We start from the raw sequence: 13,367 nt of genomic DNA, 5'->3' as shown, positions 1-13,367 counted from the left end.
TACTGTATTTTATTGATTTTATGTTTATAAATTAAGTACTTTTAACGATAGAAAAAATAATTTTTATTACTGCACAGATCTTAATTATGAAATTTTTTTTTTTTTGGAAGGTGATTAAAAATATTTTTTGAGTGCTTGAAAAGTACTTAAAAGGTGCTTATTTTTTGATTGTAAAACTGGCTACGCACCCTGATCTAGTTAGCATGTCTTATATACTAGTGAATTGGATTTGTAGTTGTAGTAACACTACACCTTCATCTAGCTGTTGCCATATTGGTACTTTCCGTTTGATAACGTGTAAAAAAAATCATGATCACCAAAACTCAAACAATTTGATAAAATGTTATGCTTTCAATTCAAGATAAAATGAAATTCTATAAGAAATTAAAATTATGTTAATTTCAAAAACTACAAATACAGGAAAAAAGGATGTATGAAAGCTTTATTCAAGGATTATATTTAGATTACCAACCACTGTAAAATTTTTCTTCCGATACATCAGATTTTTTTTTGTAGTCTACAGTGTGTTGAATCCATTTCCTGAAAGAAAAAAAAAACCTTTTCAAAAAGCTTCAAAAGCAATTTTTAAAAATTCTGTACTGCTTATCCTTTGGAATGAGCTCAAGTGCTGAATTGGTATATTGTCTCTTTTTATTGAAACAATGTTTTCAATGACACGGCAAATTAAGTTTCCAATTACAGGGAAAAACTTTGTTGTAGGTGAAACATTTTTTTATTTCAGTTGGAATACTTTGGTAAGTTTGATTGTTCTTAACTTGTGTGATTTACCAAAGAATAAATATTAACTAAACGTAACAAGAAGTAAAGATTGACCAAGAAACTTTTCAGCGATAAAAAGTTTCAATTATAAGTTGCATCAAAAAATCTCTTCACAATTTTAAGTGTGTGAAATCATTTAAATATTTTATTACTTGGTTATAAAATAGCGTGCTCCACCTAAATGAAAGGAATATAACATTTTTCTCTAAGCTAATGTTTTTAATAGCATATTGAACATTTGTCTCAATTCATAGGTATGTATTTTGCTCTGCTTATCTTGCTATGAATATATTAAAAGAATTAAGTGATCTAGCTGCGAAGTGTATTAGCTCGAAATCATAGTATTTGCCATTTTTGTGTAGTTCTATTTTAATTGAATTTGCGCTTTTTATCTAATGAGTTTTCGAATTCTGACCTTAATCGATCGAGGGCGTTAGAAGTAGAAAATCATTTATGCATAAAATAGGAAATCACAAGGGTTGAAAAAGAAAAATATGAGAGAAGTGAAAAGAATCCTTACTTACATGATACATATTGGGCTTTTACATAAAACCTTCGGTTTTCTTTCTGAAGTTTCGACTTCATAATTATTCCATCCAGTTAAGAACTCTCCTAAAATTAGTGAATAAGTATTATGTCAACTTAAATATTATTCCTATATTTCTTATTTATTACCGATTAAAACAAATATTTCTTGAATCTTGAATATCTAAAGAAATGCTATTTGAATGGATTCGTCACATAAATTTATATGAAGAAGATATTTATTTTACGAAAACTAATATTTTGTAAATAATTAACGGATCCGTTCAAAAAGAAAACTCTCTTTCAATTCTGAAGTTTTCTATCTGTCGTTGAACAATCAGCCCAAGTTTGGGTTTACGACTACTAATGCTCAACTCCGTAGCCTTGCAATTTTGAACCAATCAGGAAGACAAGGAAACTCCTGAATCAGTACCCCCAGAGATATTGATTTGTTATGGGAACATGGAGGACTTTGCGACTCGACAGATTTAACGTGCATCAGCACCATTTACTACACGGGGAGTCTTTGGCCAGCCTGGGATCGAACTCTTGGACATTGGCCCAGTGCCCTACCAATCAGACTATCTCGGCCTAATTTTGAAGTTTTATATCTGTCTTTGAACAGCCGACCCAATTTTGGGTTTACGACTACTAATGTTCAATTCCGTATCCTTGTAATTTTGAACCAATCCAGAAGACAAGGAAAGTCTTGGATCAGTACCCCCCCTGAGGTATTGATTTGTTATGGGAACATTGAGGACTTAGCGACTCAACAGATTTTGCGTGCACCAGTCACCATTTACTACACGGGGAGTCTTTGGCCGGCCTGGGATCGAACCCACGAACTCTTGGATATGGGCCCAGTGCCCTACCAGCCAGACTATTCCGGCCTAATTTTGAAGTTGAGAAAAAAACATATCTAACATTATCTAGATTATAACATTATCTAGATTAACATGGCTAGAGACGAATCATGTAAACAAGTGACTGGACGGTATTGCCCGCCAAACTCTCTGTAGCTTGGAGGAAGGGGGTTCGAATCCCGCCCCAGAATGGATCTTCGTGCTGCCTCTTTCTGATTTGTTCTATCTGTCTTTCTACTTGATAAAAGGCTTTCAAGCTATTCTTGTCCCGCATTGGACAGATCGTTCCTAGACACGGTTCCTAACAGATCACCGAAGTGAAGCGTCAGTGTGCGGATCGGTGACCACTTGGATCAGTCTACGTAGGGACCGAGGATGTGCGGTTGAGTCCTCGTTAAACTGTTCTACCGTAAAGTGCTCGACTTCGCGTGCAGATCGTCGGGCTACCGAAGTGGAGGTGCTATCCCCTCCGCAAAGGATCAAAATTGTGATGGCATGTCTTCGGATCATCCTCAGGGATTTCCCAGACCGTCGCCGATAGGCCATTGTGCAGCTCTAGTGCGACGTAAATGAACTACTACTACTACTACAAGTCATACTTAACGTTACAAATAAACGTAAACAAGCAAAAAAGTAGTTCCCAATAAAACACAACACTTTCTGGCATGCGTTCTTCATAGTGCAATGTTTTATTACTTGATTAAATAAATGTAAGTATGGAGCCTTAGAACACCGCTAGTGCTAAGAAACTTCTGCAAACAAAATACGCTTATTGAAATTTGAGATAGCTGAGAAATGAAACTGTATGTACAGAACTTTATTTACCGGTTCACAATGCATATAATATAGCACCAAATGATATGTTATGTTAACTATAAATTAATCTGAGAATTGGCGGTTTTCAATGTTTAATAACATTTTTCGTTTTTGCTAAATGGTACAGAAAAAAAAACAGGTAAGCCAGATAAAGTGAAAGAAGCACTTTTTTTTAAAACTTTTATAAGAAATTACTGCATTGATATTTTAAAATGATTTATACTTTTGTCTGAAGATCTAGATAAATAGGATGTTGTTATTCAACTGCCGACAATTGGAATACGAAAGTGCTGAAGTTTGTCATAAAATTTAAAATTTGGAAAAAGAATGTTTATTTGGAAATCGATACGAAATACAGAGTATGTGCTAAATTTTTGATTTTCAAATTCATGACTTTCCATAAGTAATTTTTCATGACTTAACGAAGTTACTGTTTTCTCCTACAATAACACAATAATAAATTTAAGAAAACATTATAATAACATTAATTGAAATGATAGGTGTAACCAAAACTTTTATACTCTGCATCTTCATATTTATAGATTTTAAATTTAAAAAGTTGAGTAAAGAAAGTGTTGAAGCAATAAAATAGCTGGAAAAAAAATACAAAAGCAAATAATTTTTTTTCTTCTGCGGAACTATATTCTAAAGATACTTTTCTTGTTCTTCGGAAAGGATAGAAATACTCCTATTTTTCTTTTCTCATTTCGGAATAAAAAATATTCGCCAATGACTGGCTTGCTTCAGCTAGAATTTTAAATTGATAAAATAATATATAACAAAAATTGTGAAATCACAGAAGTTTAAAAGATAATTCGCTCTAGAAATGATGTTTTTTTATTTAATTAGGAAATTATATTAAATGTTGAATGTAAACAGAAATTAAATGTTAAAAGTAGATAAATGTTTAAAATTCCATACTGGTCATCCTTGGAGAATTTTTGATACACTTAGATTAGATGTACATTTTAAAAATAAATGTCTATCGCTTTAAATCTACATTATAGATCGAAAATCAAATACTTTGCTTGGATTAAATGCATGTGAAAAATTAGGTATCATTACCAGATAAAAACTGTAGATAAAAAAAAAAAAAAACCTAAATTAATACATTTTATTTTGGTACTGCTTAAAAAAGGGAAAAAATTCTACAAATACCATTTTTACAGGCTTGTCAAACTATTTTTAGAATTACCTTCTCAGAATTTTCCTAATTTTCTTTTTAATTTTTTTTTCATATCTTTCTTACCACTAGAAAAAATATTTTTTAAAACTGCGGAAATTCTGTAGTAGTTCGAGGGTGTGTTAGTGACCAATTGAATGTCTTTTTTTTCTAATTTACTAAGATATTATTTCCTAAAAGAAAATTTGTGAAATACTATTGAAATGCATATTACAAAAAAAATCTCTCTAACAGTTTGTATTGTTTTTGTAATTGAGCAAGCAATTCCTGAAATATAATCCCAAAATGCCCTTGCGATTTTTCTTTATATGCTTTTTTGCCAAACTTAGTTTATAACACCGTTTGGTTTCCTCTTATTATTGCAATTCCTTTCAATTTGATTCAGTTCACATTGTAAAAGCTGCGATATAAACTGCTGTTTGTAGAAAATGCAACACCATTGATCGTTGTATGCCTATTAAGGCNAAATGCAACACCATGAAAGAATCATCAGAATCAAATGAAATTTAATGCAGAAACGACTTGCTCTGATACAAATAAATGATNTGTGAAATACTATTGAAATGCACATTACAAAAAAAATCTCTCTAACAGTTTGTATTGTTTTTGTAATTGAGCAAGCAATTCCTGAAATATAATCCCAAAATGCCCTTTCGATTTTTCTTTTATATGCTTTTTTGTCAAACTTAGTTTATAACACCGTTTGGTTTCCTCTTATTATTGCAATTCCTTTAAATTTGATTCAGTTCACATTGTAAAAGCTGCGATATAATAACCGTCCAATTTAGGTGCTGAACATCAAAAAAGAATTGCTTGAACCAACAAGTCAACATTAAATGAGCGTTCATATATACTTTAAGTGGTGCAGTTAGATATGAATTAATATTTCCGTAAATTATCTTCACCTTCGAAAACTAAAATTTTAGCGAGAGTTTAAAAACTGTTTGATGACAATTTTAGATAAATTATACAATTAAGCACGAAATAGTGGGAATCGTTTCTCACTATCTGAAAAACATTTCCCCTTCAGTGGATTGATCATAAAGACATGGTTCCCAGTAGAACACCGAAGTCAAGCATCACTGTAAGCGGGAGGGGAACCACTATGATCAGCCTACGTAGGGACCGAGGATGTGCGGCATTGGTCCTCGTTAAACTGTTCTACCGTAAAGTTCTTGACTTCGCTCGCAGGTCGTCGGGGTACTAAAGCAGGGGAGTAATCCCCTCTGCAGAGGATGAAAAATGCGATGCCATGCTTCGGATCATCCTCAGGGATGTTTCCCAGACCGTCGCCAATAACCCATTGTGCAGCTCTAGTGCGACGTAAATAAAGAACTTACCTGAAAAACATTTATAAATCTATGGAAGTTCATTGCTACAAAAGGTTTTAGTGTTATAATAAAGAGTTCCTAATTTATACTTAGCTGTGAATTATAATAAGGAATTATATAATGTTCAATTTTTATCTGACTCTATTCTATCAAGCCAAATTTGAATTAGTCTTCTCTCGGTTAGTGTGTGTGAAACCAGCTTTATTTTATGAATTAGTGTTTGTCCTAAATTGTTTTTACTCTAAATTATATAGTAAAAATAATTTTGCTGACTCTGCTTGTATCAGTTCTAATAAAGACATTAGTTCCGTTTCAAGTGATGATTTTTTTTTCTGGACATTGCTTTCGTGTTTCTTTTATGAGCATATTTTTTTAAGAATAAACTAACGATTCTAAATAAATTCGAAATGTGATAGCGCCAATTTACATAAATCACTTGGTACATTTTATTTCATTTTAAATAAGACCTTTTAAAAGTTAATTTCTGTTTTTACAAGGGTCCTATAAATTTTTCATTGTGGTAGTAAATTTACGTTGTAGGAATTTAGAATTGTAAAACTCTTTTCATAGTTTAGAGTTCTGAACACGAAGGGATCATCTGAATAATAGATCCAGCCATCCTTATCCTGAAATCTAGGAGTTTGTCCCGTGATGATTAAGTTCAAAAAAGCATGAAATTCCTAGCTCTTAAATTTTAATAATAACAATAAGTTAACATAATTTGAATGAAGAGCAAGTTTTGAGAGCTGGAATTTTAAAATATGAATTTATTGAAGTCTTATAACTTTGAAACTATTCAAACGATTTTGCTGATGATTATGCTTTAATTGTTATATATATGTATATATATATATGTGTGTGTGTGTAATGTTATGTCTTTAAAGGCTAGATAATTGAAGAGATTGAGGCTGCTTCTGTTAAAAAGGCATTTTATTTCGTTAGATGGAGTATTGCAAACATTATGCGTTGGATATTTACATCAGGTTTCCCCCTTTGCAGGGATTGTTTGGATTTGGCCCAGCTTTATCTAGCCATTGAAAATATGAAAAAGACACGCAGTTTTGCCTGTCCTGAGCTTTTAACGTGAGATTCTGAGAGGGCGTGGTTGCAAGTATCTTCTTATCTGAATGAAACGTCATNAATTCTATATTATATATATATATATATATATATATTCTTTTCTTGGTACTTACTAACACTGCAGTCGACTGCATCTTCTCCGGTCAGTTGACAATTCAATCTTTTCTTTTCATTTAGAACACCAGACACTAAAAATAAATGCTTTTTTTTTAATTATGAAATGATAATCATTATTCAATGATAATCACTTTTTCAATTTGATCTGCTCTCTCATTTTGATGTTAAAGCAAAAGCACTGTGGGGAGGAATATTTTTCTTTAAGTTAGCACCAAACAGAGCTTTCATATAAACTTTAAAGGGTGTTGTTTGATCCTAACACCAATTATGTAAGATGCTTACACCGAGATCACGCGTATTCACACCACTCGTAAACTATTTTTGTCTTAAAACATGCCAATTTTGGCGTACTTGAATAACGTTAGTAAAGTGTTTACAAATAAATAAGGAATAGTGTGAAGTTTGTTGCTATTTTGCCACTGCTAAGCATCGACAGAACTTTTAAGTTCCTCATTATAAATTGTAATTATGTTTTTAGTTGTAAATTAATTATAATTATATTTTAATTTTTAAATATCTGCCAATTGTATTAAATAGTTTAATATTTAATTTCTATAGATCCTAATTCGAATTCGTTTTAATATTCTCTCTGTGTATGTTTGATTTACACTAAATATATTCTAAGAATTAGTGTCCCTAAAATAACTGTTTGTACCGTAAATTAAATCTTAAAAGTAACTTTACTAACTTTCACGTGTTTCGTATTATAAATGTTGGTATTACGGAACATCAAAACCACTTTTCATCAACTAGTGAAAAAGAGCATTCTTTTGGTTTGACTACACCAGAACTACATCCTTAGTTCTTAGTGCAGTGAAACACCAAAAACTAAGAATTATCTCTAGTGTGTGAGATACACTAACGTTTTTTGCAGTTTAATAGCGAGTATTAATAGACTGTTTTTATCTGTGTGGGAGAGAAGTTATAGACAGTGTCAACCTTCATCTATGAAAATGTACCCCATCATAGAATCGGGTTAACATGTCTTATGCAGTTTTTTTGTAGTGGTAGACATCACATCTGTAACTAACTATCTACTTTCCGTTGCTCGGGAATTCTTGGAACTGCATGCGCAACTCTTTTTTTAACCACTTATTTCGTTTTAATCTTGTTCCATGAACCAACTTTTGTATTTGGTTTTTATATTTGATACTAAATTCTTGATCGCTATTGTTCATCAACCATCAGAAATGTGTTCTTTCTCAGTAATTTCCCTATCTCCTATTACCGATAAAGCGGCAAGAATATCAAGATATCGAAGTGGATTGATAGTCGTTCCTAGAGCGCAGATTTCAAACTTTTTTTTTCTTTTAATGGCAGCCACTTGGAACTATTGTCCATTAGCCACAGAAAGTGCCAGAACTGCTAACTCTCTTTTCGTTACCCAGTGGGCACCTGTGGCGAAACCACGGCGGTGGAGCAGCGTCGCCCACGTCGCACTACCACAACCCGTTTATAGGGTGGGTCACATTCACACACAAAGAGAAAGGACATAGAACACAGAGAGAAAGAAACATCCATGCCTTGCCCGGGATTCGAACCCAGAACCTTTCTGATGTAAGGACAGTTCCCTGCCCCCTACACAGGCCGGTCGGCAGATTTCAAACTTGTCAATTGAAATTCCATAAAAATTTAACAACGTATTAATATTCGCTTATCTAGTTTGAATTTTATACTTTTAACAGCTGAATTTGCCTTCTTTCCCTCGAAATAAGCATTTTATGAAACAGAATATCACATAAAAAAAGAGGAATGCGAAGTGAAAATTTACATTTTTTTTTAATTTTATGTGCATAAATATTAACAATGAGTGCCTAAATTTAAACAACCCAAAAATGAAGTTTTGTTTTGAATAATATGAACATGCTATCTCCAAAAAAAAAAAAAAAAATTGATAATAAAGGGAATTTTGTTTCCTTTCTAAGATTGTATTTTATCGAAAAATGCGGAAAAACAACTAACTGTATGATAAATAATGTGATAACTTATGCAAATGTAATAATTCGAAATTTTAAAAAAAACAACTAAATGTTGTTTTCTCTTTGAGTGCGAAAAGTTAGTAATTTTAAGTTTCTGTAAATTTCGTGCATAAAGCAAAAATGAGCTATAATGCTGAGCTGTAGTAACTTTTCCAAATAGATCTTTTGTTAAAAATTTTTTTTTCTTTCTACTCTTCAGAATCGATATTTTTCGCTATTTTCAGAATTAGTCTATGCTGACTAGTTTCAACAGTTATAAATAACAATTAGGAATTTACAACAGTTAGCATAATACTCGTTGAGTAAAAAATCCCTTTTTAGCCTGACTATATTCAGAGTTAAGTATATTCTGAAAGGAACCATAAAATTGTATGTGAAGGTGTGAGATTTTTAATCAATGGTTAAGAGTGCAGCTCATGAAAGGTTTTGTTGTAAAGAAGATGTGTGTAATAAGAAAAGAAATCCAGATAAAAAAGAAGATTTTCCTGAAGGATCATTTACTGAACATTTCCTTTTGCCCATTTTGCAGATTTTTAAGGTTAAATGAAATTATTTCTTTTAACATGCAATTATAGTTGTTAAAATGCTTATTAAATATGGTAATTTTTTTATGCATTTATGAGTAGCTACTTTAAATGAATGAAAAGAATCTACTAAACATCTTTCCTTATAATTAATAGTCAACAAAATTTTAACCTAAGTAGTATTTTATCTGTTATTGAATAATAACCATTTTGAATTATAAGTAAAGCAAAATCTACGTTTCAAAGAATTAAAAAAAAATTACAAACATTTTGAAATTCAATGCATAGCGTCTTCAATTTTTCCCTAAACAATCTGTCGAAACATTCATATTTCTTTTGACAACCTGCAATTACTACCAATCACTTGAAAAATAAATTTTTCTTCTATAACATTATTTCTTTTGTCTTAATATTTTGATGCTTGAAAGTAAAGCAATATATTTTTTAACAATTTTGTTTTTAGATGATTATTCAGCTAAAAGTAATTTTTCTTAAAATGCTTCCTATATTTTTTAGTGAAGAAGAAGTAATATATATATATATATATTACTTCTTCTCTACTATTTTTAATACTTATGTATATGTATGTATATACATTTGTATATATATACACATAGCATAGCATAGTACAGTATAGTACAGTATAGTATAGTATAGTATAGTATAGTATATNGGGGGGGAGAAAATTTTAAGAACAAAAACTACGCTTTTAGCTCAATTTACGCTTTTGTTTTCATTTTTTGCAATCTGACAACTTATTACGAAAATACTTCAAATCATTCTTGAAAAAATTTCCCTTTCATGTAAGTTCATTTGAATTCGCTGCTCGCTTTATAAATTTAATTTCATGTTTCATTCTGTTTTTTCTTTATATTTTACTTTCTGTTTTTACGTGATATTTTTACTTACTTTATATTTTTACTGTGTTCTATTTTATTTGTTGTAATTTTTTTGTAAAATTTTTGAGTGCTTCTCACATTATTGTATTGATATATTTTGCTTTGGCTATATTGATGCAATATTAGAAAGCACTCTTTTTTGCGGATATAATCGTGTGAGCTGATGAAAAGATTATATCTTTTATTTTCCGGATTTTTTTAAATTTTCTTTTTTCCTCCCCGGTTTTTTGTTATTATTATTTTTATAATTCTTTCTTTCCCCTTTTTTCATTGTTCTGTAATTTTTCCCATGTTTTCTCTACATTTCGAACTAAAATATAAAATCATTAAATTAATTGTATTTGTTTGTTAATTGATTGCTTTCTAAAGCTCTAGTCTAGCAAGAATGATTTGAATCACAATACAAGAATCATAAAGAACAGTAGCCACATTTAGACAAAAAGTAACTTTTTATCTGTTTGTACAAAGCGACAAAAATTCTATAAACAATCTTTATATATAAAAGGTTGCATTTCCCTAGTTTTTAAGAAAAATTAAGATAAATAAATGCTGAGTTTTACATTTTAAAAATAAAAACCAAGATTTCAACGGGAATTAGTCTATAAAATATAGACAAAAAACGAAATACCATATAAATTGATTTAATGCTATATAAAAACTATTGATATCTGTTAAAAAATGTAGTTGTAACAAATAATACAATCTACTACTTAATAAACTACGGCATCGGACCCCAAAACGTACTTTCTCTGAATAAACATACCTTTTTTTCAGTGGATTAAGCTTCCTTATCATCAAAATAAAGGCTGCTATCTGGAAAATATGGTTTCAGTAATTAAGTCAGGACCGCGGTTGGAAGTTTGAGCCTTTAATATTAATTTATCTTTTTTTTGTAAATTTAGCCTTCTCTCGGTAACTTTTTGCGCACAATTATGAAACTCTATCTTCAGAAGATTTCCACATAAAAAATAATTTGCAATAATAATAATTTTTTTTCATTAAATAATTTTTATTACTTTGCTCATTATTATTTATTATTATTTATTAATTACTATTTTATTAATGGTCAAAAAATAGTTCTATCGCAAGGTTTTTATTTATATTTTCATTTTAGTTTTTATATTTTTATTTTTAGGTCACTGTTCAATCGTACATTTTTAAATCAATTTAAGCTTTTTAAATTTTAAATGAAAATTTGAATGAAATTGGTTGAACAGATTTTGAGTTATAAAATGTCAAAAACATCGTATTTTTGAATTTTAATTTTTAAAGAGCTGTACGATCGATTTCGTTCAAATAATGAAACTACTGTCTGAATTAGATTCAGTAAATAGAGATTCAGTGAAGTAATAAAAATATAATTTCATAATAAATTAACTTAATTTAATGATTTAATATTTTATTTTTTAAGAAATAAATATTCTTTTTTATCATACCAAAACTTTTAGAACTAAAAAAAGTTTTTTTCTACCTTTACTTTAAGGAAAAAATATGCTTTATTTTGCATTATTTTATCTCGATTATTTTCTTTTCTGCAATTCTTAAAACAGGTCTGATTGAGCTAAGAAGAAAACTAATTAACAAAAATTTCCGGCACTAATTACCATTTCTGAAAATACCAAACAATTATCTGATAATTGATGGAATTTAAAGGAATTAGCAATCTTTAATCCTAAGACTAAGCTAATTAAAGATTTGTGTTAATCAGTTAATGTTATGTAAAAAAACAAACTTTTAGTTGTACTATTTTATAATATTTTTAGTGAGAATAAAATTTAATGTGAGACATCCGATAAAATTTTCAAGATTATTTTAAAATTTCTCATCAGTTTTGCGCCATCCAAATATTAATTAAGGGTCCTTCTTCATGATTAATACAAGATTTGGAACATTTTTATATTATTTGCAGAAATTGATTTTAATATGGTATAGAAAGGAAGAAATTGTCAAAAACTTATCAATTTTATGTTAAAACTTAAAATCGAAGAGATGGAATATTAAATTATATTTAAGAGCAAAATTAGTGGATATTTATTTATTCAAATCCCGCTATAATGAACCTGGATATACTGAACACTCGGCTGTAGAGAACTACATTAGTGGCCGCTTCTGAGCTTTCATTTAATTAACGTTATTTTATACTCTTATAAGGGACAACTGAAAAATTAGTAATTCGCTTATAACGGAATATAATTTCTTTTAATATTTTTTCTTCATTTTTATAACTTTAAATTTGCAAGAGTTGCGATCGTAGTCAATCGAAAATCACTAATTTCTTCTATAGAATGTAAAAATTGATTTTCTTTTTAATATTTGACTCATTATATACTATCATAATTACTATTTCCTACAATACTATTGTATGCAAAAAAATAATTTTTCAAAAAGATGGATACAATGAACCACCGTTAATAGTGAACTTATTACTGAGTCCGCAGACAGTTCGGCAGTAACGGGGTTTGATTGTATATATACTTGAAAGAGTTACATGGGTAGACTCGATTCATCTATTGTTCAGAAATTGTTCATTCATTTTGTTTTATGAAATAATCTATTTTTCTATAACTTAGAGTAAGAACATTCTATAACGTTTTCTATTTTTTTTCCTCGCTTAAATACCAGTTTGGATCCACAATGCCTATCTATTTTTGACTTCGATTTTAATATCGATTAAAAAAATATAGATATTGAGATTGGATCTTGAACAAATGGGGGAATGGGTTAAATATTTTGAGCCTTTGAATTTTGAGAAGAATATTGCTATAATTTTTGTCTCTTACCCGCAGTTAGATTGAAAACAGCCTGCGTTTTTGCATAAATCCGGTTTTTGCATTAGAAAATTGGTTCCCCGTATGGCAAATAAAAGACATTCGTATGGCTCTAAAAAGTAAACTTTATTAAATTATTTTGGCTAAAACATTTGACTCGTATATATAACTCAAGTATAGCCATTTTTCGGTATTTTTGTTTTTTTTCCAAATATAAATTTGGTAAAAAATAGTTATTTGAGTAAAATTGTTGGATAAAAGACAAACTCCAAATGACAGTTGCTCTGCATATTTTTATTTTCATTTGATATGCAGTTCCGGGGCAAATTATAAGATGCAGTCTAAGATTCTTCTGTATCTTTTCTTTCGTTTCGGGCTCAATTCGTCCTGTGGGAAGAGTAGATATCGAGAATGTCAACCTTCATCTATGAAAAGGTACCCCACCACAGAATCGAGTTAACATGTCTTATATACTAGTGAATTGGAATTATATTTTTGTAGT

General features: G+C 29.9%; 1 protein-coding gene across 1 annotated transcript in view; it reads left to right on the top strand.

Annotated features, from left to right (window-relative positions):
• Positions 1-2,358: 2,358 nt before the first annotated feature.
• The window catches only part of LOC107439761 (transient receptor potential cation channel subfamily V iav), an 82,307-nt gene continuing 71,298 nt past the window's right edge, over positions 2,359-13,367 (top strand). Inside the window, exon 1 of the mRNA XM_071188312.1 lies at positions 2,359-3,123. Within this exon, the coding sequence (XP_071044413.1) occupies positions 3,103-3,123 (21 nt within the window). The 5' untranslated portion in view covers positions 2,359-3,102. The remainder of the gene's footprint in view (positions 3,124-13,367) is intronic.

This window comes from Parasteatoda tepidariorum, chromosome X2 (genome assembly GCF_043381705.1).
Source record: "Parasteatoda tepidariorum isolate YZ-2023 chromosome X2, CAS_Ptep_4.0, whole genome shotgun sequence".
NCBI lineage: Eukaryota > Metazoa > Arthropoda > Arachnida > Araneae > Theridiidae > Parasteatoda > Parasteatoda tepidariorum.
This window is presented reverse-complemented; position numbering and strand designations above follow the sequence as displayed.